Source organism: Ochotona curzoniae, unplaced genomic scaffold (genome assembly GCF_017591425.1).
Source record: "Ochotona curzoniae isolate NIBS_2020 unplaced genomic scaffold, NIBS_Ocur_1.0 contig_3643, whole genome shotgun sequence".
Taxonomy (NCBI): domain Eukaryota; kingdom Metazoa; phylum Chordata; class Mammalia; order Lagomorpha; family Ochotonidae; genus Ochotona; species Ochotona curzoniae.
In genome coordinates this window covers 229,912-257,532 of record NW_024465933.1, presented here as the reverse complement: position 1 = coordinate 257,532, position 27,621 = coordinate 229,912, and the positions used below count along the sequence as shown (strand labels likewise).

At 43.9% G+C, this 27,621-nt stretch overlaps 1 protein-coding gene across 2 annotated transcripts in view; it reads right to left on the bottom strand.

The window, feature by feature from the left end:
* The window catches only part of SGPP2 (sphingosine-1-phosphate phosphatase 2), a 116,918-nt gene extending 91,621 nt beyond the window's left edge, over positions 1-25,297 (bottom strand). Inside the window, exons 1-2 of one of the 2 annotated variants that reach the window (XM_040982784.1) lie at positions 25,113-25,189; positions 20,853-20,859 (exon numbers count right to left, since the gene is read on the bottom strand). In XM_040982784.1, the coding sequence (XP_040838718.1) occupies positions 20,853-20,859; positions 25,113-25,189 (84 nt within the window). Of the gene's footprint in view, positions 1-20,852; positions 20,860-24,970 lie in introns of both variants that reach the window. The other variant, XM_040982783.1, reaches the window with a different exon arrangement.
* Positions 25,298-27,621: the final 2,324 nt, after the last annotated feature.

Genomic DNA, 27,621 nt, shown 5'->3' with positions numbered 1-27,621 from the left:
GTTCTGGGCTTCAGAAAAAGTACCATCAGGAGGATGCAGTCCCTCATGTCACCAGGCTGTTTACAGTTCAGAAATTTGTGAATGTGAAATTTCTGCAAGGAAAAGCAACATGTTTTTCTGAGCCTTGCTCCACAGTATGAGCACAATATCAAGAAGGCAGAGTCTTCAAATCGCCACCCAAAGAATAGCGTTTATTAAATGCTTTCTGCTAACTGTCTGCATATCTCACATGTTCTTCACAACACATCAGGAATTATGCTTGGTACCACCAAGGGGCCCATTTACCCACCTTGGTGTCCCCGTGCATGTGTCAGAGCATCCCAACCCCGTCTCCATCCTGCATCCCAACTAGGTGTTTGAGCATCATGTGACTCATGACAAGTTCAAATCTCGTCCTTTCCATTCCACTACCACTCTTAGTTATCACAGACCAAGAGGTCGTGACATAAAATAAGTGTTGCACTCCTGACATAGTGCTCCTCTACGATTTAAAAGAGCTTTATGTCACGGAAGTGGACCTCTAACCACCTTAGCATTCTCTCTTTTCACCACAAATAAATCAAACCAATAAATAAAACAACTTATAAAGTTCTAGAAATAACTTCTTCCAAAATGTTGCTTTAATATTTACTTATGGGAAAAGAATATCTTGTTCAGTTGAACTTTGATAATCTTTAAGAATTTGTCCCTTTCCCAGGTAAGAGCTTCCTCTGAGCCACTAAGAACTTTTTTTTAGAAGACTTATTTGATTATTTCTATGAAATAGCAGAGTTAAAGGGAGGGAATTGGAAAAGGAAAAAAAAAAAAGAAAGAGAGAGAGATTGAGGGAGAGCTATTCACTCTTCTGGTTCACTCTTCAGATGGTCACCTTCATTGGGGTTGGGCCAGGCTGAAGCCAGGAGCCAGGGGCTTCATCCAGGTCTCCCACAAGGATAGCAAGGGTCCAAACACTTGGACCATCTCCCATTGCTTTTCCTAGCATATAAGCAACAATTTAGTTGCTTTGCTTTCTTCTGCTGGACACTGTGAAAGCAGTGTGGGTATGGCTAAAATATAGATTGATGGTGAAACATCTGTCAACTTACAACTGTGTTTACAATATTATATGTTAATGGTGACTGTTGACAACAAGCCTAGACTAGCTTTAATTTATTGAATTTATAATTAAGATATCCATATTTTGACGTTTTGAGACTGCACTTTCATTCTTGTTATCATGTTTGTTAATGATTAACTCCTCCATTGTCCTGATAAGAATTGTGTCTTGAGCATAAGCATTCTTGTATTTCACCAAGCATGTGGTTTAGGGGGAAATAAAACACTCTCATGGTTTCCAGGCAGATGCGTATCTGGTGCTCCCCTCTATGGCAGCTGCCATTCTGTCGGAGCATCTGGGACCTGTAGCACTGCCCATACGGATGCCAGCATCACAGGTGGCAGCATTACTGGATGCACAACATCCACCCCCTACTGTGAGCTCTTCAAGGGCCAAAAACCACAGGTGCCTCCATCATTAGGACTCAGAACCTCACCCAGGATCTGACACATGCCAGAAAGTTCATAAGTACTGGCTGAACATCAACAATGTAATCTCAGAGCAAGAAACACTCTCAAAAACAGTTACTGGAGTGGTACGGTGGTTTATGCATTCTTTTGGACTGCCTACAGCCCATATCAGGGCTCTTGGGCTAGAGTCTCCCTTCTGCCTTCTGATCCAGTTTCTTGACAGTACATCACGGAAGCAGCAGATGATACTCAAGCACTTGGTCTGTGTCCCCATGTGGAAGGTCCAGATGGAGTTCCAGGCTCCTGATTTCAACCTGGTCCGACTCTGGCAGTTGCAGTTACCTGGGGAGCGAACCAGTGGATGGAAAGGAAGTCCCACCTTTTCTATGTTGTATGTGTGTGTGTGTGTGTGTGTGTGTGTGTGTGTGACTTTTTTAATGTAAAAAACTGAACATTAAAAAAAAAGAAACAGTTTCCATAATTCAGTATGTTCAGTAAGACCTCAAAAAAAAAAAATATCTGTGTGACAAGTAAGTTGGTGTCACAGACAACCGAGGAGGGATTGCAAAGTTCCTACCATGAAAATCTTGGAGAACAAGAAGGCTAAATGCTTCAATATGCTTCAATGCAGCAACTTCAAGCATATAATTGATCCAAATTTTAGAGTTACTATTGTGAAGTGGCATAAGAAAGTAAATTTTCACTCCCTGTAATGCCACCCCTCCACCACTCTAAGAGATGAAATTCATCCCAGAGAATGCCTGTTGCATAGACGTGGCAGTAGGACTCTAAGGAAGGGCAACAGCAGCCGTAGCGGTGGTGGGATGGTAGGGACAACCCTGACAATGAGCTTTCAAGGCTAACCTGAGGCCAGGTGTTTCGTACTCACAAGATCTGGCTGGCATCTCAGAACTCTAGGAGGCACATTTGTCTCAGAGATACAGAAACCAATGTGGTAGTATTCATATGCTAAGCCAAACACAAAAACCAGCAGTTTGAAAAATCAACGAAACTAGAAAATAAATACAGCCAAACCCGCTCCTGGCATCACACAGAGCTACTCAAAAGAAATGGTAGCAAAGGGGAAGGGGAAGAAAATCGCTTGGACTCCCCCATCTCGGGCCTGGCCCTGCAGAAAGCCTTTCCTTCAGTACAATAAACTGGAATTCAAAATAGAAACACATCTGATCTACAATGTAAAGCAGAGCACAGTTTCATTTCATGATGTGGTACTTCCACTTCACAAGGCAGCTGCCATTCTGTTGGTATAATCTCCATTGTTTTAAAGGCGAAATTAAACTGAAAATCTCACTTTCAAATGTGGGTGTTTTTAAAAGGTCTCTACATACAAATGGTACAACTGCTTATGCATTCCTTAGGGTGATATTTTGACTCAATATTTGATCATCCTGAATTTAGGTCTGTTGAGCCAGGCTGTGCTTTGATCTACTGACTCTTGTTACGCTGTGGTCAGCATCACAGAATAGCATCTGCTCTGGGGAAGGAAGAAGTGAGCAGTCCCCTGAGTGAGGATCTGTGTTCCTCCATTATGTTAGAAATGATCCAACAGTTTCTAGATATCTCATAGCTCACAGCCACACAAACACACCGGGCAAAATAGGAACCTCTTAAAGATTTCTGTTGGATTTTCTGTCAAAAGAAATTCATTTAGTTATTACCTTAGTAACTGGATATGCTCAAATATACTTGCATAACCAGGCAAATTAAATGACACTGGATCTAACACTCATAGATCCATAAAGATACCTTACACAATTAAATTGTCCAGTGTTTCTCTGTGCTTATGGAAAAAAAAAAATTACCCAGCAAGCCAATTAGCTGGGGATGGAGAAGAAAGATCATTTACAAATATACTTGTACAAAAAGTCGGTTACATAATATTTTTGTAGTTATTGTTATAAGCAGTAAATATTGCTATTGATTATACCATGACAAAGGCTGAACATATTCCAAAAATGCTTGGTTCAATAGAAACTCTATTTTAATTCACCCTGTCATAACAGCAAAGAAGGAATGAAAGAGTATAATTGTCTTATTCAATAAAATTCCAATAAAAATCACATGTCATAAAACATTTGTTAGCAAATAAGCTCAAAAAATGTGGAAAAAACTACAGAATACATGAAGTTCTGGTGGAATGCTAAAATCATTCCTTTAATCAAGAGTAAGACAAGACATAGATGTGTGTTGTCACCACTTCCAATCAACATTCTATGAGAGAGCCTTGCCTGCGCATTAGGGCAGATGGAGAGAAAAGTGCAGGAGTGGCAAAGCAATTTTTCATAATAAATCAAATAAGAGCAATTTGACACGATACAGTTTAGCAATTCAACTGCATCCCATAACCAGTAAAAATAAAACATGCAGCTGTGTAGTTTCAAAATGTTTCAAACTTAAAAATTTTTTTCTTATCTAGTGATTTTTATTTGAAAAACAAACAAATAAAAAACCACAAAGAGAAAAGACACATACACACACACATACACACACATGTAAACAGAATTTTTATCCATTGGTTTACTGCTCTAAAGTTAGCAGCAGATGGAGCTGAGCCAGATGGAAGACAGGAGATGGAATCCAATCCAGTGTCTCCCCTGAATGGCAGGTGCATGCATGCTTGAGCTACTGCCTTCTACTTTGTGTGTGCGCTAGTAGAACTCTGGAATTGGAAGTGGAATCAAAACTTGAATCCAGGAATTCCAGTATGGAAGACAAGAATCCCAAGTGAAATTTTAAATCACTTCACCAAATTCTTGCCCCCAAAATACTGTTTAAATAGCAACAAAGTATCAAGAAATACATGTAGCAAGACTTACTGATGAAATCATGAAACTAACAAAATACATTTAAAAGGAGTTAAGCAAATGGAAAGACATACCACTTTCAGGGATGATGCCATATTCATAATTATATTAATTATGCCAGTTTTAATGCAAGTCCAACAAAAGTTACCTTAAAATTAATGTAATCAAATCATTTTACTTTACGAAAGCCAAAAAATCATTAGAACTTCCATTTATTTTTATTGGAACTGCAGATATACAGAGAAAAGGAGAGACAGAAAGATCTTCCATCCACATGTTCACTCCCAGTGGGTCTCAACGGCCACAGATGAGCCAATCAGAAACCAGGAGCCAGGAATTTCTTCCAGGTCTCCCATGAGGGTATAGGGTCCTAAGGCTTTGAGCCATCCTCTACTGCTTTCCCAAGCCACAAGCAGGAAGCTGGATGGCAAGTGGAGCAACTGGGACACGAACGGGCACCTATATGAGATCCCAGTGTGTGCAAGTGAGGATGTAGCCACTGAGCCATTGCACTGGGCCCAGAATTTTCACTTTTAAAAGGAAAATATCATTTCATTCTAATCCTTGAGATGAATAATTTTGTTTTATTTTGAATTAAAAATTGGGGTGAGCATTTGGTCTGGCAGTTAAGATGTTCACATCCCATGTTGTAGTCCTGGGTTCACCACCCACCTCTGGTGCCTGACTCCAGCTTCCTGCTAAGGCAGACCCTGAGAAATGACAGTAATTGAAGTCCTGGCAGCCATTTGGAAGATCCGGATTGAGTTCTTGTCTTCTGTCTTCAACCCCATGTTGGACGCTGTGGGCATTTTCAAAGTGATTTAGTAGAGGGCAGGTCTTTCTCCCTCTCTCCTCTCAAACAAAAATTTAAACTAAAAACAAACAAACCAGGAAACAAACAAACCAGGAAATGCCTTAAGAAAAGAAATAAACATTGATTGACTTCTCCTATTTAATGAAGAACATTAAGGGTTGAACATTTGAAACTGCAGTTCTGATGGAATCTTACTCTACGATAACTTCACTTCGATCACTGTCACCAGATTTATAGGAACAAAGACTCAGCATGCCACAAGCCCAGCACGCTGGCTGCAGGTGACAGCCCAACCAGGACATAAACTAGATATTCCAAAGTAGCAAAAAGATGGCAACATGTACCAAAGAGAGGAGGTGATAGAACACAGAACATCTGCTTTTCTTAAGATGTTCCTAAGCTCTCTAATTTTTGGCCAAGAAGAGATCTATTTAAGGCCAAAATCTTTCAAGGCATTAAGAAATTCCCATTAGTGCAGAAGAACATTAAGTATTTTAAGTTTTTGGCATTTCACTTAGTTGTTTATATAGGGTAGGGAAAGTTACACTGCAATTTCCCCTGGGTTTTTTTTTTTTTTTTTGCTGAGACACAGGGTAAGACCATTTTGCTTAATTTAAGATGACTGCTGATGTATTTCACATGACTTACTAGCTATTCCCATAAAACACATACAGAGCTAATAGAAGTGCTACTTCGGCACAAAGATGGTAGTGGTCATTAAAAAAAAATGTTTTTATTTTTATTGGAAAGGTAGATTTAGGAGAGAAGGAGAGACAGAGAGAAAGATCTTCCATCCACTGGTTCATTCCCCAAGTGGCTGTGATGGCCACTGCTGAGCTGATCTGAAGCCAGGATTCAGGAGCTTCCTATGGATCTCCTAAACGAGTGCAGGATCCCAAAGCCTTGGGCCATCCTCTACTGCTTTCCCAGGCCACAAGCAGAGAGCTGGATGGGAAGTGGAGCAGCCGGGAATCGGCACCCAAATGGGATCCCGGTGTGTGCAAAAGGATTTAGCCCCTGAACCATTGTGCTGGGCCCAGCAACAGTAATTTTTAGAAGGTCTCATGTGGTGGGGCCACTGCAGTGGCATATCAGGTTTATCCTCTGCTATGGCATTGACATCCCATAGCATACTGGTTCTAGTCCACATGAGCATCCAGAAGAGGCTCCTGGCTCTCAGTTTGAGACCAATCCAGCTCCCAGCCATTCTGGGAGTCAACCAGTGGATGGAAGAGCCCTCTCTGTATCTTTTTCTGTAACCCTGAGTAAATTAAAAAAAAAAATTTTTTTTAAAAAGGCCTACTATGAAATAATGTTACCAACTTTAGTAACTAGTATTCTTCAAAGATACAAAACCTATTTTATCCTATTTTTTTCTAAACATGAAATTCCTGTCTTTTTACAGTAAAAATATAGGAAATACAGTTAGGAAAATAAAAGTGGATTTTTAAACTCACTACATCCAGAGAGGACTTCTGGCAACTTGGCTTAACACATCTTCAAAAAAATTAGACACACATACACACACAGGTATATGTCTATACTATTGTTACTATCTAAAACTTGGGCTCATAGTATAAGCTTCATTTTTAATCTGCTTATTTTCTGGTTGAGCAGTTCATTACAGACATGTTTCTAGATGTAGAAATTAATGAGATTTTTGTTGCTTTCATAATATTTTTGGGTAGCCATTAACATTCAAATATTTGATAAATAGTCTTTGGTGATGAAGCTGTCTGTACGGGAGGATTATAAATCTGACAATCAAAACAATGTTGAAAGTTGGGTGGGCCAGGCATGTGGAGCAGAACCTCCACTTCTGGCTGGTGAGCAGAGCGCGTGGCCTGCCCAACTGCTTAAAAGGCAGCCAGCACCATCTTAACTCAGTGGGCCAGTGCACCTATCTGGTGCCGGGCTTTGCCCTCCGGCCACCAGCCAGTGGGCTCTGGAGACTTGAGGGTGACTGAATAGTGCCTAGGGACATCCATGGATAAGGACTCCAGAGTGGAGCTGATTCGAAGCGGGGAACTCAAGAGCTTTTTCCAGGCCTCCCATGTGGGTACAGGGTCTCAAGGACTGGATCTTCTTTTCTGTGTTCCCGGGTCACAGGCAGGGAGCTGAATCAGGACATGAAGGGGCACTGTATAGGGTGCTGCCATCACAGGGTGGAGGATTAGCCCGCAGTGTACCACACGAGCCCCAGCAGTGATTTTATGTTTGTGCCCACCCTTTCCACTTTCTTGCCATAGCCACACCCTTGCCATTTGAAGTACTGTCTGCTTTACTTTTGATGTGTATTGGAAAATAATTCATTTCTTCCCACTTTAAATATGGTTAACTATTCTCAATAAACTTACAACATGAGCAAAAAAGAATCAAAAGTTGTACCAGGGGATCTATAATAGAAGTGAGGCAGAGACTGACATGCCCAGATGTGGAGACACAGCGCAGCATGCCTCTCTACACCCAGAGCAAAGATGGACTCCCAGTGAAAATGCTGAGTATAGCCTGACAGTAGGATGCTGGACTCTGCCACTGTCCATGTCCACAATCCCAGGAGACACTTCAATAGCAGAATGATGAACTTATGACTGTTCATGAAGAACTGCCCATAGTAATACCAGTAGCAGGGCTGGGGGAATGGAGACTAGAAATCTCAGAGCCTATGGAACTGTGTCATTTTAAAAAAAATGCTGCCTGGGAATGGGTATTTGGTCTAGTGGTTACAACCCCAGTTACGATGTGTGTGTCCCATATCTTTGCACCTGCCTTCAATTCGCAGCTCCAGCTCCTGACTCCACCTTCCCACTAATGTAAACCCTGGAAAACAAGAGATGATGGTCCAAGAACTTGGGTGCCTATCACCTGCATAAGAGACCTGGATTGAGTCGCTGGCTCTTAACTCTGGTCCCAGCCAAGTAAGAGCGACAGCAAGTATCTGAGAATGTGAGCCAGAAGATCTGTGTGTGTGTTTGTGTGTGTCTTTATCTCTGTCTTGCCCATCTGTATCTCTCTGCCTCTCAAAATCAACGACAACTTAGAGACAATTTAAAAATTCTATCTTACACTAAATATCCTCTCCTGGTTTTGTTTCCGTTTAATTGACCCTGTTTCAGCTAACAGCATGCACCAGGAATGAGCCATCAGTGAAAAAGTAGAAGAGCTTTTGAAATGGACAAAGGCTCTTTTAAGAAGTTTCATGGTTAAATGAATACCAGGACATCAGATTCCAGGGATGCCAGGTCTGTCAATGAACTTTCCGCAGTGAGTGAAAAAGGGGATTAATGGTTTTAAACATGTTTGTAGACTGAGGGAAATAAAACAATTGAGAAAGAAACTGTAAGCTACTTGCATCACCAATTTGAAGTAGTTTACAAAAGAAAGCTCATTAAAAGAAAAAAACCCACAGCTACAAAACAAGTCAATCAAAATAAAACTGAAGACAAATGAACTTTTTTTTTTGGCATTCAAACTCTTCCCTTTGCTCTACCTGGGCATGCAACAGAGTCAGGGAGTGGCAGCAAGAACAGAGTAGCAGCACTGCATGCAGGGACACCTTGGAGGGAAAGTTCCCAGCTGTTCTATGGTCTCCGCATCCCCTTCATGGTACGCAAAGTGTGCCTGTGGGGGAACAAAGCTCTGAGAAACACAGCAGAGCTGATTTTCATACGGCAGTGATTTTTTAAAAAAATATAGATTCATAAGCAGGTGTAAAGGCATTGCCAAGAAATCTGTCACGCATTTTCTTCCAACAATTACATAAAAAAAAAAAGACATGCTGATTTCTTTCAATGGCAGAATGACAGAGAGAGGGAGAGAAGGAAAGATATATTCTGATTGCGGTTCACTCCTCAAATATCATCAACAGTGGGCCAAAAGCCTGGAATTCCATCTAGGTGTTCCATGTGGGGAGCCGTGCAGTTGGGTCGGATGGCATGGGTGTGTGATGAGCACCGCTCCTCGGTCAGCAAGGCTGCGAGGAGTTTCTGGCTGCGTGGCAAGGCCCGGCAGAATGTCTCTGGTCACCTCACCCAATTGCTGCCTCACCCATTGTATGGAACTCTCTGATGTTTCATAGAATTCTTTTGAGGATGTTGTTGTTGTTGTTTTTTTTGTTGTTGTTAATGTGAAGTGATTCCTGTAATTGGTATGACACCTCAAATTGATCAATCATGTTACAATGAAAACACCTGTAGTAACGTAAGGCTATGACACACAGTTAAAAGTATACAATAGTACAATTGAGCCCACTATGTTTCCAAACATCCTGTTATGTGCCCACTTTTGTCCTGAAATTTGCCCTAGTATAAGTAATGTTTTCCTTAAGAAATGGCTTGGTAATATCCTGGAATAGATGGCAATCATGGAGGTACAAAGAGTTTGTTTACCATACACCTCGAACTGTTACAACACATGATATGACGCATTTTAGTTTCTTACCACAGAAAGCAAAAGCATATGGGGCATCTTTTATAAGGAAATAGATGTGAACCCCCTCAAAATGGTTTAAAATCTTTATCTTATATTGCCACTTATATTTAGGGGAAAAAAAAACAGTTTATATAGATGAAAGGAAGTTTCTTGTAAAGGCCCTCTGTTTGTAGATTAGCTGAATTGCCTTGATCACTTTCACTGCCCTTTAACAAAAGAATAAAAAACAATTGAATCAGCACTAGGTGAAGGTGACCGTAATTAATACATGATTTGATTATAAGATTTAGCAAAGAATCTGTTATATGCTTTTATAAAATCCTTTCATTTATGATTTTTAATTCTGTATTCTTAATATTTTAATCAATATTAGTTTGTGTTTAGTAAAAATTGATTTTGAGTATAAGTAAATTATTTGTCACTATGTAACTGCATGTGCTGCCAACCGTGGAGTTCCTGGCTTCAGCCAAGTGATTGCAGATTTCAATGAGTAATGGTTTGTTAAGCATGTTTTCTTTGAAATAGAAAAATATTTTTTAAGATTGCTTCTTACATTTTCACAACCATGATGTAATGAAAAATGAAACAACTGGATGCTGTGCAAAAGCTTGTGATGATTTGTGTATAAATAAAGAAGGCAACTTTTCTGGGTTGTCCATTATGAGCATCAAGCTATAGTGGTCTGTGTCTTATCTCTTCCTATCATCTCGCCAATCCACGCATCCTTTGCAAGCTCTCAGTCAGCTAGAGCTGGTCTCCAGCAGTTCCACACACGTGGCAGGGGCCCAAATACTTGGGCCATCTACCATCATTTTTCTAAACACAATAGCAGGAAGCTGGATTCAAGATAGAACATCTAGAACCCAAACAGGCACTCCAATATGAGATGCTGGTGTTGCAAGTGGCAATTTAACATGTTGTGCCAAAATACTGGTCTTGATAGTTATATTTCACATACCTCCAACACAAGGTCAATACCAGGAGTCTGATATTACTATAACAGAACATGCAGAATACAAGACTATCACTGCCTCTCTCTTCTTTTCTGCTCTTCTTTCTTCTTAATAAAAAAAAAAATAGGAAGAAGTATGTTCAATATTAACTTTATTCATATTACTTGAGAGGCGGAAAAAAAGAGAGACAGAACAAGTTTCCATCTATTGATTCACTGTTCAAAAGCCCACATTATCTATGATTGGCTTGGACTCAATCTGGGCATCAGGAACATAATCTAATTCTGTAATGTGATAGCAGGGGGAGGGTCTGGGGATGTAGTTACTTAGGCCCCTGCAAAAAAATTTAATTTTAAGCTTGCCTTTGTAGGTCCAGGGGTCCCTCAGATTGCCCCTCGTGCCATGCCCCAGCGCCAGCAGAGCCAGTAACGTGGACAGGGAGAGGGTCTGGGGATGAAGCACCAACAGGAGACCAGTGATGGCAGAAGTCTCTGTGAGTTTCCACTTTATTGCTCCTTCACCTCTCCTTTTATACTCCTCTCCCCACATCCTCATTTAGCAGGATATTGGGTACAGATGAGTCCAATTAGTCTAGGTGTTTTCAGCCACAAGTCCAGTTCCTGTTCCTGCCCAGTTCCTGTTCCTGCTCAGCCAAACGAGCACTAATCAACTTCTCAGCCTACAACAATAGCAGAAACCTAATTACTTGAACTGTCACCTGCTGCCTCCCAACGTTGGCTTCAGCGGCTAGCGGAATCAGCAGGAATCATCCTGTACATTAGTACAGGATGTCTTCACCAATGTCAACTGCTAGGCCAAGCACCCACCACATGATAACTTCTAAGTGTTAAATAAATAGTTTCTATTTCCAAAAGCAACACTTTTTAAAAATCATTTGTTATTTATCTGATGAGTCATCTGGAATTGGGGTCAATGAGGATAGAAGAAAAAGACATTGATAACAAAATAAGTAATTCCTATATTGTTTATGATATATTGTCTATCATATAACTTATTTAGATATATCTACGCACAGCAAGAAGTACTAAAGACAAGTGTGGGAAGTCTCACTTCTCCTTAAATGGTACATGCTTCATACATAGGAAGCAATTATGGCTAACTAGTAACAACATGTTGGGGAAATTCAGACAACTCCTAGGAGAAGAAACATTTTTAGACAAAACATGGCATATGGGTGGTAGCAGACTTAGGTGGAGGGAAAGTCAGTGAACCACGCATAGTAGACAGTCTTTTCCAGAAGTGAACTATTGAAGCTGCTGTTATGGTGTAGCACATTAAGTCACCATTTGCAATGCCACTATCCCATAAGGGTGCCAGCTGCAGTCCAGGCTGCTCTGCTTCCATTACACATGCATTCCGTTACTCCTGGCTCCACTTGTCCAGGCATCCACTTCCGTTACTCCTGGCTCTTCACTTCAACCTAGCCTAGTCCTGATTGTTGTTGCCATTTGAGAGTAAACTCCGCAGGTGGAAGATCTACATTCCTCACTCAGAACTGAATTTCAGATAAACAAATACATTTTATATCGAAGAGAAAAGAAGTAGATTTGACTAGCTCCTGGGTATGATCATTCCTTTCAATCTAATTGAGGATCCACTGTGACAGAGCAAGATAAGAAGGCAGGCCATGAGCCACCCACACAGCCTTCTAGAAAGGAGGTGACTAAGTTTAGGAGGACTCAGGTGAAGACTCCAGAACTGTCTGTTACACTCCACAATGCACATCAGAACTAATTCATTTTCTTGCTTCCACAGCCTAATATTATAACATGTGGCTATCTAAGCATTGGTTGTATGTCCACAGCATCTAAGGGTTCTCCACTTGTGAATTTAATGGTCCACAAATTGGAAGTGTTCAGGAAAAGGAATTATATCTACATTAGACATGAACAGACATTTTTCTTGCAGTAGTTCCTAAATAATGCAATACAAAAACCTATCTACAAAGCGTTTATACTATATTGGGTGTTGTTAAGTCATTTAGAGAGGATTTAAAATGTATGGGAAGATATGGGTAGCTTTCATGCAAATATCATGCCATTTCGCGTTAGAAATGCAGATTCTGGTGTCCATGGGGGTTCTGAGACCAGTTCCTGAGGATGCTGAAGAATGATTCTACTGCTTATCTGGCCTGGTGTCACCAGATAAGGCATGCTTTCCCCATTCCTCCATAATCTCCCATTCCAGCCCCAGATTACTAAATGACAAACATTTCACAGGACACAAACAATAGCTCTTAGAAGGCTCAGGGGGATAGGATTAGGGAATAAAGTATGACTTGTCCAAGCCCACAATCACCTGAAAGGAAGTTGCCTCTTGCTGATTTTCTTTTTCTCTTTATTTCTCAGACTTCAAATATGTTCTCCTTACAAGAGAAGATTCAAGTATAATCGTTTCTAAAGATTTTCTTATTTTTATTGGAAAGGTAGATTCACAGAGATGGAGAGTCAGAGGAGGATCTTCCATCAGTTGGCTCACTGCCCACGTGGATGCAATGTCCAGAGCTGAGTCAACCCGAAGCCAGGAACCAGAAGCCTCCTCCAAGTCTCCCATACAGGTGCAGGGTCCCAAGGACAGAGGCCATCTTCTACTTTCCCAGGCCACAAGCATGGAGTTGGATGGAAAGTGGAGAAGCTGGGACACAAACCAGCACTCATATGGGATCCTGACACTTGAAGAGGGGAGGATTAGCCAATTGAGCTGTTTGCCAGGTCCCTCAAGTACATTAATTGTATTGTTTTGTTAATTGCTGTGCAATGGGATGTTGTGTGTGTGTGTTTCAAGAGAAAGTGCCTTAGGCTCAGGGATTTCCCCTTCCATCCTGTCCTACTCCCCCTATACTGAAACAACAGTTTATTCCCTCAACAAGTCACAAGCCTATCACTCTTCTATTTAAGTGTATCCTGATACTGTAGGTAGAGAATGGTATAAAGTCCATCATTCTAGTGACAAGCTGTATTTAACAGTTTCATTGGGAGTCCATCTTTCATTTAGAAGTAGAGACTCATACTGCAATGTATCCAATTCATGGTATACTTGCCTCCATTATAAAGTTCCTGTAGATAAATATATGTATAATCTGCTGCCTTCCAAGACATGTCAGCAGGAAACTAGAGGGGATGCAGAGTAACCGCCAATAGAACTGGCAGCTGACATGCGATGCTAGCCTTGCAAATAGTCGCTTAACCCACAAAGCTACAACACCAGTCCATGGGAGGTACCACTTAAAAGTATAAAATCATTATTAATGTAAAAAAATGATGAAAACCCACAAAGAAGTTCCTGGCTGCGGATCGGCATAGCATCGGCTGTTGCGCTCACTTGGGGAGTGAATTATCGGACGGAAGATCTTCCTCTGTCTCTCCTCTCTGTATATCCGCCTTTCCAATAAAAATAAAATAAATCTTTAAAAGAAATATTTAGTATGTAACCATCAAAATCAGATAATTAAAGAACAGTGAACACTACGGGTAATGTTCACTCCAATATTATACCTGCATAGCATGTTCCTAACTTAAATATGATATATTTGCTGCGAAAAAAACCAGTCCACAAAATGCTCATGATACATTCCTCTAGGGGGCAAATTCTTGGTTTGCTTCCTTGTGCTTTTTGATGTCGTACACTATTTCTGACATAAGCATGGATTATTTTAATAGTTGAAAGTTTCAAAATTAATTTTGAAAATTAATATCTCAGAAGACCAAAATTCAGAAAGAAGAGAAAACTGTCAATTTCTAATAACCTCTTAGCACTTACACTTTTTTTTTTTAATTTTTATTGGAAAGATGGATATACAGAGAGGAGAGACAGAGAGGAAGATCTTCCACCCGATGATTCACTCCCCAAGTGAGCACAACAGCCGATGTTATGCCGAACCGAAGCATAACATCTGGGTCTCCCACATGGGTGCAGGGTCCCAAAGCCTTGGGCCGTCCTCGACTGCTTTCCCAGGCCACAGGCAGGGAGCTGGAAGGGAAGTGGGGCTGCCGGGATTAGAACCAGCGCCCATATGGGATCCCAGCACTTACACTTTCAAGAAAGTCTTTCACATTTCATGCAATGGACACCTTTTTCTCATTTTTCAAGAGAAGTGTTTTTGTTTTGTTTTTTAAACTTCCACCAAAAAATGTTTACCTAAGCCCTTTCTTTACCAGTAAGGGCCTTGTAGCTGCCAACATTTTATTCCCAAGAGCCTTCGTATGCTCCATCAGCCCGTGTTTTCTCTCGCCCTAGAAGTCCCGCCTTAGATGGCAGCTTCTCAAAGAATTCTATGGAAAAACTGTTGCCACTGGGAAAAATCAAAACACACCCAGGGACGATGAAGAGTGCATTTTATTTAAGATACTATCAACAGATCAATACTTCAACAGAAGCAAAAGGAATTTGTTGTTGTTGTTGTTTCATTTTTAAGTCAACAGAGTCCTAAAAATGGGAGTGGCTTTTGTGGGAGGAGGATATTATTCAAAACACATCAAGGAAACATGCCTTTCCCAGTATTTCCTATCTTCCCTGTTCCTTCCCAAGCAAAAAATATTAGGGCTATCCTCTTCCTTTTCATCCATTTGACCTAAATTAAAGATCCTTTTCTTTGCTTTTAAAATACTTTGCTGATTAGCCAATATCATGTTTGAGTAAGGGAGAGGGTGACTTACAGTCCTGAGTGGATTTTCTAATACCTAGATATCTCAGTATGTGGACTCTATCTCACGAGGCACGCGGTGGGGACCCCTAACTTCGGCATTTCACAGACTGACAGCATAGAGGGGAGCACTAGAAACAGATCTGCCTGGAAACCATGAGAGTGTTTTATTTCCCCCTAAACCACATGCTTGGTGAAATACAAGAATGCTTATGCTCAAGACACAATTCTTATCAGGACAATGGAGGAGTTAATCATTAACAAACATGATAACAAGAATGAAAGTGCAGTCTCAAAACGTCAAAATATGGATATCTTAATTATAAATTCAATAAATTAAAGCTACTTTAGGCTTGTTGTCAACAGTCACCATTAACATACAATATTGTAATCACAGTTGTAAGTTGACAGATGTTTCACCATCAATCTATATTTTAGTCATACCCACACTGCTTTCACAGTGTCCAGCAGAAGAAAGCAAAGCAACTAAATTGTTACTCATTAATCAAAATTATGAGTTTCCTTGTTTAAAAAAAGAGGAAAACAATACTGGGGAAAATTGGTGAAGCTCAAAGCAGACACAAAGTAAAGTGTTCAGAGAAAGACCACCCCTCCCTGCTTGTGAAAGTAGAAAGCAGGTGATCGCATTTCCACCAGGTAGAGAAGGGGTGAGTCTGGCACATTCTTCATGCTTCCTTCCAACAGATCGTATTAGGCACACGCCACGTCCCAACTGCATGTTAGTCCATCCAGCTGTCTCTCCTGAGACACTCTGAGCTATCCAGAAATTCAACCACCCCTCCGGCTCACACTCCGAGCGCTATCTACATATCGAGTCTGTTTCTTTCCTCAGTTGGAAGTGCTCCTGCCTTTACCACTGGAGCTCTGTCTCAGCTTTCTGCTTACAGCTCTCTCCTTTGCCCTGTGGCTCATCAGCACTTTACCACCCATGGCCATGTGTCTGCGTCTCCTAGCCACCCTGTAAAGAAGCAGTCCGATTGGCTCTGCTGCTCACTACCCAATGTGCAGATCCCACCGGAAGAGGGGTCATAACATACTGCCCAGACTGCACAAGGCGGCCTTGACTCAGTGCAGATTCCTGATCCAATCGGGGAGGCCTCATGATTCAAAATGTGGCCATGTATGGCTCAAGAAACCACTCATGGTCTCTTTCCTTCTAAGACACCAGTGGATAAGAGAGATCTCCAGGCATTGTGAAGAACCTGAGACAGACATTCAAGTTTGGTTTTTTTTTTTTTTTTTTTTTTTACGCCAGAGTATCCAAATTTTATTTTATTTTATTTTTTTTCCCCTCCCATACCCCTTCCCCCATGGTGGATTCCTCCACCTTGTTGCATAACCATAGTTCAAGTTCAGTTGAGATTCATTGCTTGCAAACACATGCCTAGCATAAAGTTCAGCGTCTTATTGTCCAGATAAGTTCAGTGGCCTCTTGGGGAGACCTTCTCTGGTCTGAAGATAGGGCTAACAGAGTAAAGATCCGGTCAGTTAAAAGCAACCCACAGAGTGGGAGAAGATCTTTGCACACGATATAGGCGATAGGGGGCTAGTTTCCAGGATATACAAAGAACTTCAAAACAACCAAAAAACCAAAACAAACAAGCCACTCAAGAAATGGGCACGGGAAATGGGCAAACATTTCACAAAGGAACAAGTCCAAACGGCAAACAAACATATGAAAAAATGTTCCAGCTCCCTAGCAATAAGGGAAATCCAAATTAAAACATCGATGAGGTACCACCTAACACCAGTAAGATTGGCCCACATAAACAAGAACACCAACGACGCTTGCTGGCGAGGATGCGGGGAAAAGGGAACCCTACTCCACTGCTGGTGGAGCTGCAAATTGGTACAGCCTCTATGGAAATCAGTCTGGAGAACACTCAAACAACTCAAGTTTGGTTTTATGGGAGAAGGAAGGATGGGAAGCCGTGGGGAAGAAAAGGAGGAAGAAATTGTCATGTTGTTACAATTGTATTTGTGAAGCACATGGAATCTGTTAAATATTAATTAAAATTTAAATAAAATATAAAATTACGGGGGCTGGCAAGGTGGAGTACAGGCTGTTCCTCCACCTGAAAGCACCACCATCATCCTATATGGGCACTGGTTCTAGTACCAGCTACTCCACTTTCTATGCAACTCACTACTTATGGTCTGGGAAAGCAATGGATGCTGCTAAGTCCTTGGACCCCTGAACCCATGTGGCATGCTGAGAAGAAACTCCCAGCTTCTGATCACTTCAGCTCTGGCCATTGCAGCCATTTGGGAGTGGAGCAGTGGATGGAGGATCTTTCTGGCTCTTCTTCTCTCTGTAAATCTGATCTCTCTTCCCCATAAATCAATTTTTAAAAAATTACAGATTGATATCATGCTAGTTCTATATTTGCTTTGTTTGAATCTCTCTCCCCCCACCGCAAAGGCTTCAGGACCAGACCTCCCTAACACCTCCTAAGCACAGCAACATCCACCCCGGATCCCTTCTTTCCATATCACTCCAAGTTGGCACAGGGTGGCATTGATCTGCCATGACCATCTAGAGGGTAGAGTCCAATTTTTATAGAAAGCTACCATTAAGAGTGCATTCAAAGGGCTCAGCGCCGTGGCCTAGCAGTTAAAGTCCTCGCCTTGAACGCCCTGGGATCCCATATGGGTGCTGGTTCTAATCCCGGCGGCCCCACTTCCCATCCAGCTCCCTGCTTGTGGCCTGGGAAAGCAGTCGAGGATGGCCCAAAGCTTTGGGACCCTGCACCCGTGTGGGGGACCTGGAAGAGCTCCTGGCTCCTGGCTTCAGATCGGCGCAGTACCTAACGTTGCAGTCACTTGAGGGGGTGAATCATCGGACAGAAGATCTTACTCTCTGTCACTCCTCCTCTCTCTGTATATTTGACTTTGCAATAAAAGTAAATAAGTCTTAAAAAAAAAAAAAGTACATCCTAAAACCCTGGCTCCAGCCCAAAGCACCAGCTAGTTTTACAACACCTAGTTGTCTATGGAACCTGTGTGGACAATCCACATTTGTCTTCCCAAGTCTCTAACCTTCCTCCAGAGACGGAATTCTAGGGTTTCCATCAGCCAGGTTCCCATGCTCCCTGGCTTCTGAGGGTATTTGTCCAAAAGGGACACTGGCAGTACATGAGAATGAGTTGGAGGGAAACCCTTCACAATTCTGCTCTCCCCTCAATGCCTAACAACTGGTTAGGCCATTATTATCTTTCTCTGCAAATGACCTCAGCTCTCTCAGAGACCCCTGATGCCAGCTATGCTTTCCCACAGCACCAGCTTCTCCCCTTTCCTTTTTAAAGCTGATGTTACTTGCTCCAAGATGTTTTGTTCTATGCTGTTTTTTTTCTCATCCTGCTTAATTCTTTGTAAATGATCCTATCTTTGAACTTCCTTAAATTCCATCTCCCTTTAATATATTTTAAAGACTTTTTTTAAGAGGAGTTTTAAATTTACAAGAAGTTTAAGAGACAACAGACTTTCCATATATTCAGTGTCATTCTCATATATCCTGCAGGATTGCTGTTTGAGTAATGCATTTGTTTTGATAGTGGAAAATTTCTTGACATAGCTTCTAGCTCTGGTGCCTGCATCCCATGTGGGAGCTAGTTAGTGTCTTGATTGCTGCACTTCTGATCCGGTTTCCTGCTTATGGCTTAGGAAAGCAGTGGAGAATGGCTCAAGTCCTTGGGCTCCTGTACCCATGCAGGAGGCCTGGAAGAAATTTCTGGCTCCTGGCTTCAGATCATCTCTGCCCCAACCATTTGGGAGTGAGCCATTGGACAGAAGATCTTTGTCTCTCCTTTCTGTAATTCTGCTTTTCAAATAAAAGTGAAATGCTTTTTAAAAGAAAAAAAAAAAAGGTTTGTATATTTATTTTAAAAGCTGAGGAGACAGTGAGAGAGAGAGAGAGAGATCTTCCATCCACTGGTTTGCTTCCCAAGTAGGAGTTGAGTCAGACCTAAGCCAGAACTCCGAGTTTCCCAAATGAGTGGCAACAGCCCAAGAATCTTGGCCACCTTTTGAGACTTTCGTAGGCACATTAGCAGACAGCTGAATGGCAAGCAGCGTAGCTAAAACTTGACACTCATAAAGGACTCTGGTATAGACAGTTGCTTAATTCACTATGCCACCACACTGGCCTCAACAAGTTCGTATTTTACACAAAATTCCTTACTTTTTTCACTATCATCCTTTTTTCCCCACTTCCACGATCCCATCCAGGACACAGTGCCTTTAGTTATCCTGTCTCTGTAGGCTCCTTCTCGCTGTGACTGCTTGTCAGAACTCTTGTTTTTGATGACCTTACAGGTGTGAGGACACACAGTCATGTGTTCTATAAAGCACTCCTCAACATGTATCAAGAGCGTAGTTTAAGGCGATGGCTCAGTGTTGATGCGAACCCTTTGACTGCCTGGCTGGGGCTGTGTCTGCCATTTCCTACACCATAAAATGTATTATCTTTCCTTTGCTCTTTTCATGTCGTACTCTTTGGAAGGAAGTCACAGTACAGCCAATATTTAAGAAATGAGAAGTTTCGGGCCCAGTGTGGTGAACTAATGGCTAAAGTCTTTGCCTTGTACACGCCAGGATCCCATATGGGCGCCGGTTCTAATCCCAGCAGCTCTACTTCCCATTCAGCTCCCTGCTTGTTGCATGGGAAAGCAGTCAAGGACAGCCCAAAGCCTTGAGACTCGCACCCACTTGGGAGACCTGGAGGAAGTTCCTGGCTCCTGGCTTCAGACTGGCTCAGTTCCAACCCCTGTGGTCATTTGGAGAGTGGATCATTGGATGGAAGATCTTCCTCTCCTTCCCTCCTCCTCTCTGTATCTGACTTTGCAAAATAAATAAATAAATCTTAAAAAAAAAAAAGAGAGAAAGAAATGGGGAGTTATGCTTCCCCTCCATAATGGTGTAGTTCAAATAAAATATACATAAAATTTATCACTATTCTTCCAGTGTTTCAAGCAAGCTATTTCTTTCTGCAACTCTGAGTGATAACAGAGCTGAACTTGTTACCATCCACCAAAACTGATACCCACGTGTTTGTTTTGGCACAACAAAAATCACAGGAACTAGTGCTTCTCCTACTTTCATCTGCTGGATGTCCATTCAGTTTTTTTCTCTCTTTAATTCAAGAACAGCTTTATTGCGATAGTCACATCCCACACAATTATCCCATTTAAATTATACAATGCAGGGTTTGCTTTTTTTAATTTTGCTGTCACCGTAGCAGTGCAGCCATCACCAGAGCCATCCCCATACTCCTCAGCCACCAATCCTTACTGATTTCCATTCCAGTTTTAAGTCTCCCCTCCTTATTCATGGAGCTCCCCGAGCAAAGGGAGTTTCTCCTTCTGTTCGTCTGACCCCATGGTGAACCTTCTGTCTGCATTGCTTTATTTGAGCTTCCCAGAGCAGGAATCTAAATTTTACTTTCTCTGTATATCTCTGAGGATTGTACCAGAATCAGAGTGGTTTATCAACCGATGTGGGATGGAAATCAAGAAAGCAAAGGTGAATAAAGGTAGACATCTATAGATCTAGAGAAGATGATTTTCTTCAAGGATTTAAAAAAAAGGGGGAAACTTGCTCTCACAGCTGTTCATCCTACTACAGCCTTCTTGAAGGGCGACTTGTCTACTAGAAGTCATACGATGTGCATATTTTTCACTTAGTAATTCTGCATCTGGAAATATAAATTAGGAGATAATCAAAGACGTGGAAACATTCTTATCTATGCAAGCCTATTTTTAAGTGGAAAAAAAAAAGCAAGAGAGAGAGGAAGAGAGAGAGAGAGAGCTCTCATCTGCCCACAATAGCCAGGGCAGGGCCAAGGTGAAGCCAAAAGCTGCGAGGACATTCAGGTCTCCCAGGATGGTGGCAGGAACCCACCTGCTTGGGCTATCACCCGTTACATACGAGAATGCAGCAGCAAGAGACCGGTGGGGATCAGAGCTGCCAAGACTCAAACTGGCACTCCAGTATGGGATGAGGGCCTCTCAAGCAGCAACTTAATGTGCTGTGCCACAACATCTATCCCAGATGTTATAATCTCTTAATGTAAAAACTGAGAATAAATTGAAAGCCTAAGAAAAGGCCTTTAAGGTTTTCATGGATATGCTATTTGGTGCTGTGCGACTATTAAAAATCAGGTTGTACACTTACTGAATAATCATCTTTGACCATGAAACAATGTGTAGACTTGGCTTTTTCTCGATATTTTTCCAAGTTAATGAATAATGATGCCACCTGTTTGTAGAAAAAAAAGTTCAGGTGGACATTTTCAAAGTAGCCTATCTGCCATTTCAAACCCTGACAATCTTCTAAATATAACTAGAGCTGGTTGTTTGCTCTGATGGCTGGTTTCGTTAGAATGAAGCTAAAGCGTCACAGCTGAAGTGACCACCGCCTTTAGCCATCACTTCGCTCTCTCATAACACAGAGTGGTGATCCTCAGGGGAAGGGAACTCAGAACTTGTCATTGCTGTCTACCATCTCCAGGCCACACCTTAGACCTGTACCCTGCACATTGCTCCTCCGGTTCTAAAGGTCCTCTAGGTGATTACAAAGCAGACACAGCTGGTAAGCCATGCTTTTCTTCCCTTCTGATCCTGTTGCTTCTGGGGGAAACTGAGGCTCAGAGACTGAGCCAATCCAAGCCTGCTGATGTTCTGCATACACTTTTTGCACTTCAGCCAGCCAACAAAATCAAAGTTGGCGTTTTGTAGAACAACAGGCTTAGAGGGAGGCGGTTTTTTCAAGCGGGAAATGAGGAGTACAAAGACTTTTACAAACAAACAATCTCTGATCTCCTCCCCAACCCAACCTTAGAAGTGTGTCTGAGCTGTTCTCACAAAGCCTTTATTGACCAGAACAATATCAGGAAAGATGATCTCCAGTCTAAAATGAAGACGGGGAATGGGACCTCAAAGCGTAAACCCAACTCTACTGGGTAAGCATAGATGTTAGAAATCAAAACCGGCTTTATTCCAGAACAAGTTGGCACAATTCTGGTGATACCTCCACTTTCCTAGCCCTGTCCCAGGATCCCTCTTTCCCAGGAATGCCCTCTTTCTGGTAAGAAGCCACACGTGTGCTTTCTCTGAGGTCTAACCTGCATTAACACCTCACACCTCCGTGACTTAGGTTCTGGACCTTTCCCCCTGGAAGCTGCAAAGTGGAAAGTTTAGATCTGAGAGTCAAAAGCTCTGGCTTCTCTTGACTGTATGATATCTGGAAAGTCCTCCACAAGTGACTTAACCCTGTAGAAATTTTGGGAAATTTCATGAGTACCAGGCATTCTCTAAGGCCCAATCTAAAGTATTCAACAACAGGTTTGTGTAAGCCCAGTCCAGTCCTGGTTAGCAAAAGATGTAGTTAATCTTTAAGCTTACAGCATGTGGTTACAAGAATTTGAAAGCCCTCAATCGTTTCCTCGCTTGTCCAGTTTCAAGGACTAAAATAAACACTGAAAAATGTGGAAAGTGAATCAAATTCATTGAGATCTAAAATCACGTAAATGAAGAAAACAACGCCTCTATTATTCGAAGGGTTCTTCAATCAGTGTTCCAGGACTGACTTCTAAGCAAAGTGGGAGAAAGACCATTTGATATTTTATTTTCAATATTTACTGTTTAGTTTTTTAAAAAAACTATTTTTTTTTTTTACTGTAACTTGCAGTCATAGGTTCATAAAACTCACTGAGCTACTAATACTCAAGGAGTTGGCTCTGGGAGGAAAATAATGGGCAGGAAGACACAAGTTTTTTGCATCCTTGGAGCTTCCCACCCACGGCAGGAGGCTGCAGGTTATCACATATTCACACCTGGACATGTTCACACAATGTGATAAACACTAAAAAGGAAAAAGCAAAAGAAGCAGAGAGCCTCATGTAGGGAGACAGCAGAAGCTCATCCTGAGGAACCGACCTTTGAAAACTGCAGAGTGGGAGAAGCGTGAGAGGCAGCTGGAGCGGGGCATGTCCCCAGATTCCTATGAGCTCTCTGGAGTGTGTCTGCATGCAACCATCTGGAGGGGGGCGTAGAATTCTGCACGTGTTTGTAACATGTTCGTCTTACTAAGTCATTTGAAGCTGGTTCACCTTTCAAAACATTCAGAAATGGCTCATGCATCTAATGCTCTCAGGTTCACTTTTCCCCTCCTTATCCCCCAACACAGCGATCTGTGATCTCGTATTTTTAGCTCTCTCTTTTGCATGATGGACAGTGAGTAAAAGTTCCACACTGGAGGGGGACCGGGGACACTCCTGCCATTTGCCTCATGGAAGACCCACACACCCCTAAGCAGCAGAAGCATTCTCCTGCAGGAGAGCACTTAGCTTGGCTTTAAAGGGGAAACCGGAGACTTCTCCGGAATTGAAAGCATCATCATCAAGAAACAGGCGCACACATGCCCTTCCAGCCTCCGGAATCAGAAAGGCTTGAGAAGGGAGGTGGCTGGAGAACAGAACAGAGTGCAGTACAAGCACTGGTACCTGCAGGTGCACACAGCCGTGTGCACAGAAGATGCCACAGACAGGAGCACAGACAGGGGAATGGCAGCAAGCAGGGGACTGCTTCTTGCCACCATCACCCCTCTGCCCCTCCACAATCCACTCCCTTTCTAAGATAACGCTGCTGGAAAAGAAGGTGGTCTCAAACTCATTTTAAAACTAATAGAATGCCAGGTGTAGCTGAGAAGGAATAATTTAAAGGAAAATATTATAGAAGATTTTTCTGCAGTGAAACTCACCCCCTAAATGAATCCTATAACTCAGCGCTCCTAATGGCCCATAATTCTTGTCAACAGAGTTACAATTCTACACATAAGCAAATGTCACCAAAACATTCTAGGAAGAACAGAATGTGGCATTACAAGGAGGTATTAGAACGGCTCAGCAAAGGGCTTCTTGCCTCGTTGGCACACTTTTCACTTTGCCTAGGGAAGGGGCAGCGTTGGGTGAGGCCGGTGCCAATGCCTCCTGGGCAGCCATCTGCAGCCCGCCTGGCCCTTCCCGCCTGTGGTCCCTGCGCACTGCTGCTGTCCTCAGAGCCGCAGTGGCCCCCAGAGAGCATCACTCCAGTTCACTTAAGGTCTCTGGCCAAGCATCAGGGACCCCAGGACTCCGGATGGCACGAGGTAGGGGCGGACACTCACTGACGCAGGAGGGGGTGGCGGCCTGGGAGGGTGTCGCTTTCCTCAGCATCAAGAGACCCCACGTTCAGCCCGCAAAGCTGCTGGCACTGAGCGGTGGAGAACGCACCGCTGGATCCTACGTGCACCGACCAGGGGAGCGCAGCCGGGCGGAAACTCAGGAGTAACCGGGGAAATGTCAGGATTTCTCCCCGTGGAAGCGCCAAGGCCATCTCCGTTCTTTGCAATTATGTAACTCTCATACTTGGTAGAATGCACCGGAGCACCAATCTGACTACTGCGGTGAAGCGTCCGCAAGCAGACGCTGCAGTTCGAGACTCTGGCCGCAAAGTGTGAGGCGCCCCGGCGGACCCTCCACAGCGATAGGGGGTGGTGGCATCCTAGGTGCTGGACCCCCCACCCCCACACCGCACTGCCGCGGCTTCCTCTTGTACGCACGGCGGCCCAAGCAGAGTGGCTGCCGGGGCTGTGCCGTCTTGGCCCGCCTGGCACGGTGCACCCTATAACCGGCGTCCCGCAACTCTGAGATCCGCACCTGCCACGGCATCCGGGCGGCTGCCCCCTCCTCCCTCCCCGACGAACACCTGCCCGCGGTTACCTGCGGGGCCGCGTCTCTCCGCAGCCCGTTGGGCGGCCCCCCGCCGCCTTTGCCGTTGGCGCAGGGGAGATGCCCGACCCCGTGGGCCGGCGTCTCGCCCTCCGAGGGGCCCGCGCTGCTCTCCCGGGGGCCTTCATCCGGCGCTGGGAAGAGCCCGCAACAGCGCTGGAAGCGGGCCACGAGCTGGGAATCCTGCAGACTCCACAGCAGCTCCGCCATGGCGAGCCTAGGCTGTGCTCCGCCGCACCGCAGCCTCCGCCACAGCTAGCCGGGCCCGCGCCCGCCTCTCGCCCCGCGCCTCGGGCTCCGCACACGCCCACTCGGCACCCGGGGCGGAGGGCGCCAGCGAACAGGTGTGCTGCCCAGGCCCTAGCGCCGGCCCTTCAAGCGTGGCTCCCAGGTGTCCGCCTCCACCTTGCGCAAGGCACGCCCTCCCTATGCCCCCACCCCTCTCCACCTCTTCCTCTTCCTCCTTGCGGGCTCGGGCGGCCGCGAGCGTCCGGCCTGCCTGCCTTTGGACTCGCTCGAAACTGGGTGGAGCAGCGCAGGTGCCTGAGCCGCGCCTCTTTCCGCGCCGCCGCACCCGCACGCCTCCCTGGTGGGCTGCAGTCCTGACTTTGAAAGGGGACTGGGAGCAGAAGTGCACCTGCGCGAATTCATCCCATAGCGTGCCAAGGGGTTGGGGGTGGGGAGGAATCGCAAAGCGGTATTCCCCTTTAAGATTTGATCCATTCTCCACAGACAGCACGCCCCTTCCCATCACTGCTTCCTGCAGAAATTTTCGTGTAGGGAAAACCCCAAGTTCTTTCCGAACTTTATGAGAGAACGTTTCCCTGGAGGCTGCAACACCTTGACCTTGCTCAAGAACTTGGGAGGTCCGGGTGGACTCCGAGTCACCCTCTGCGTTGCTGCCCTCACCCATGTGGGATGGCAACTGGGGAGCACTGTGGAGTGGGTGGGGAAAGATTGCATGTTCTGCCAACGAAGCTGCTTATTTGCTTCCCATTCTGCCCCTGTTCAAGCAAAGACACAAGAAGGTGGAACGTGGCAACGCTGGAACTTCAGGTCCTAAGAGATCGAAGTGATTGAAGATTCGCAGAGGGGTCTACCTGCACACATTGAGCAGGCTGCCTCGGCTGCGTGTCCTCCCACCCGGAGGACTTGGGCACTGCAGCGGCATGGAGTCAGAAGCAACAGACCAACCAGGCCCAGGTGTCTACCTGCATCAAAAGTGCAGTTCAGTCCTCAGCCTGCAGCACGCGACTAGCGCCTGGGGGACCGTGCAAAACCTGCTGTTTGGTTGCACAAATGACCATGAAGTAACTCCTGCCACAGCCTTGTTTATGCTCATGTCCCTGTGGGCCCGCAAGTCTTTGGGATGCATCTTCCAGGGATGATGTGGTCTCCTTCCTGCTCCAGTTTCTGCATTCCTTGTTTCCTGTGTGGGAAACGAGGCCAGAGTGGCTGAGAGCTGTGAAACGCTTGGGAGACAGTGTTTTTCCTCTAACAGTCTAGGAGCTGTTGCACACCCCAGCTTGGTCAGACTCAGGACCCAGGAGCCTGTCTCTCCAGGCCTGGTGGCTGTCATTTGTGCATTTATGCATATGGGCACCAAACCCTGTGGTTTAGTTTTAAAAACTGGAGTTGGGATCTGGCATGGTAGCTGGGATCCCATATGGATGCCAGTTCATGTCCCATCTGCTCCACTTTCCATCCAGCTCCCTGCTTGTGACCTGTGAAAGCAGTTGAGGATGGCTCAAAGCCTTAGGACCCTACATCCACATGAGAGACCAGGAAGAAGCTCCTGGTCCCTGGCTTCAGACTGGCTCAGCTCTGGCTGTTGTGGCCACTTGGGGAATGAACCAATGGATGAAAGATCTTTTTCTCTGTAAATCTATCTTTCCAATAAAAATAAACAAAACCGTGTTTTAAAAAACTGGAGTTGTATTAGTTGAGGACCTGTTTTGGTTATGTGTTAAAGAAATGTATTCTCCAGAACTGGCGCAAGTGGCATAGTGGACTAAGCCTCCACCTGTGGTACTAGGATCCCATATGGGCACTGTTGGAGTCCTGGCTGCTTTGCCTCTGATGGGCAGCTCCTTGCTTATGGACTGGGAAAGCAGTGGAGGATGGCTCAAGTCCTTGGGTCCTTGCATTCACATGGGAGAGCTGGAAGAAGCTAGTGGGTCCTATTTTTTTTTATTGGTCCAGCTCCACCCATTGCAGCTATTTGGAGAAAGAACCAGGGGTGGAAGGTTCTAGCTGTCTCTCATCTTTAGCGTTTTCAAGTAAAAATAAAATAACGATGTAAAAATAAGACATGTGTTCTCCAGATATGAGGGTGGGAAGTGTCACTATGCTGTTAAATCAGTGTTGTGAAACACATCAAATCGCTTCATTTTATATAAATTCATTTATATAAGTTAAATATTTGCAAAACAAAATTCCAAAAAAAAAAAAATGTGTTCTTACAGGGAGGTACCTGCATCACGAATCTTCCAAATTTAGTGTTTCCAATGTTCTTTCTCCCCAGGAGGAAGAAGAGGTGGGGAAAACAAGGCCCACTCAGGAGAAGAGTAAGAGCCAAGAACTGGATTTTCAGACCATATTATCTCCTCGGGGGGAGGATCCAACAGTGATTCCAGCTCCTG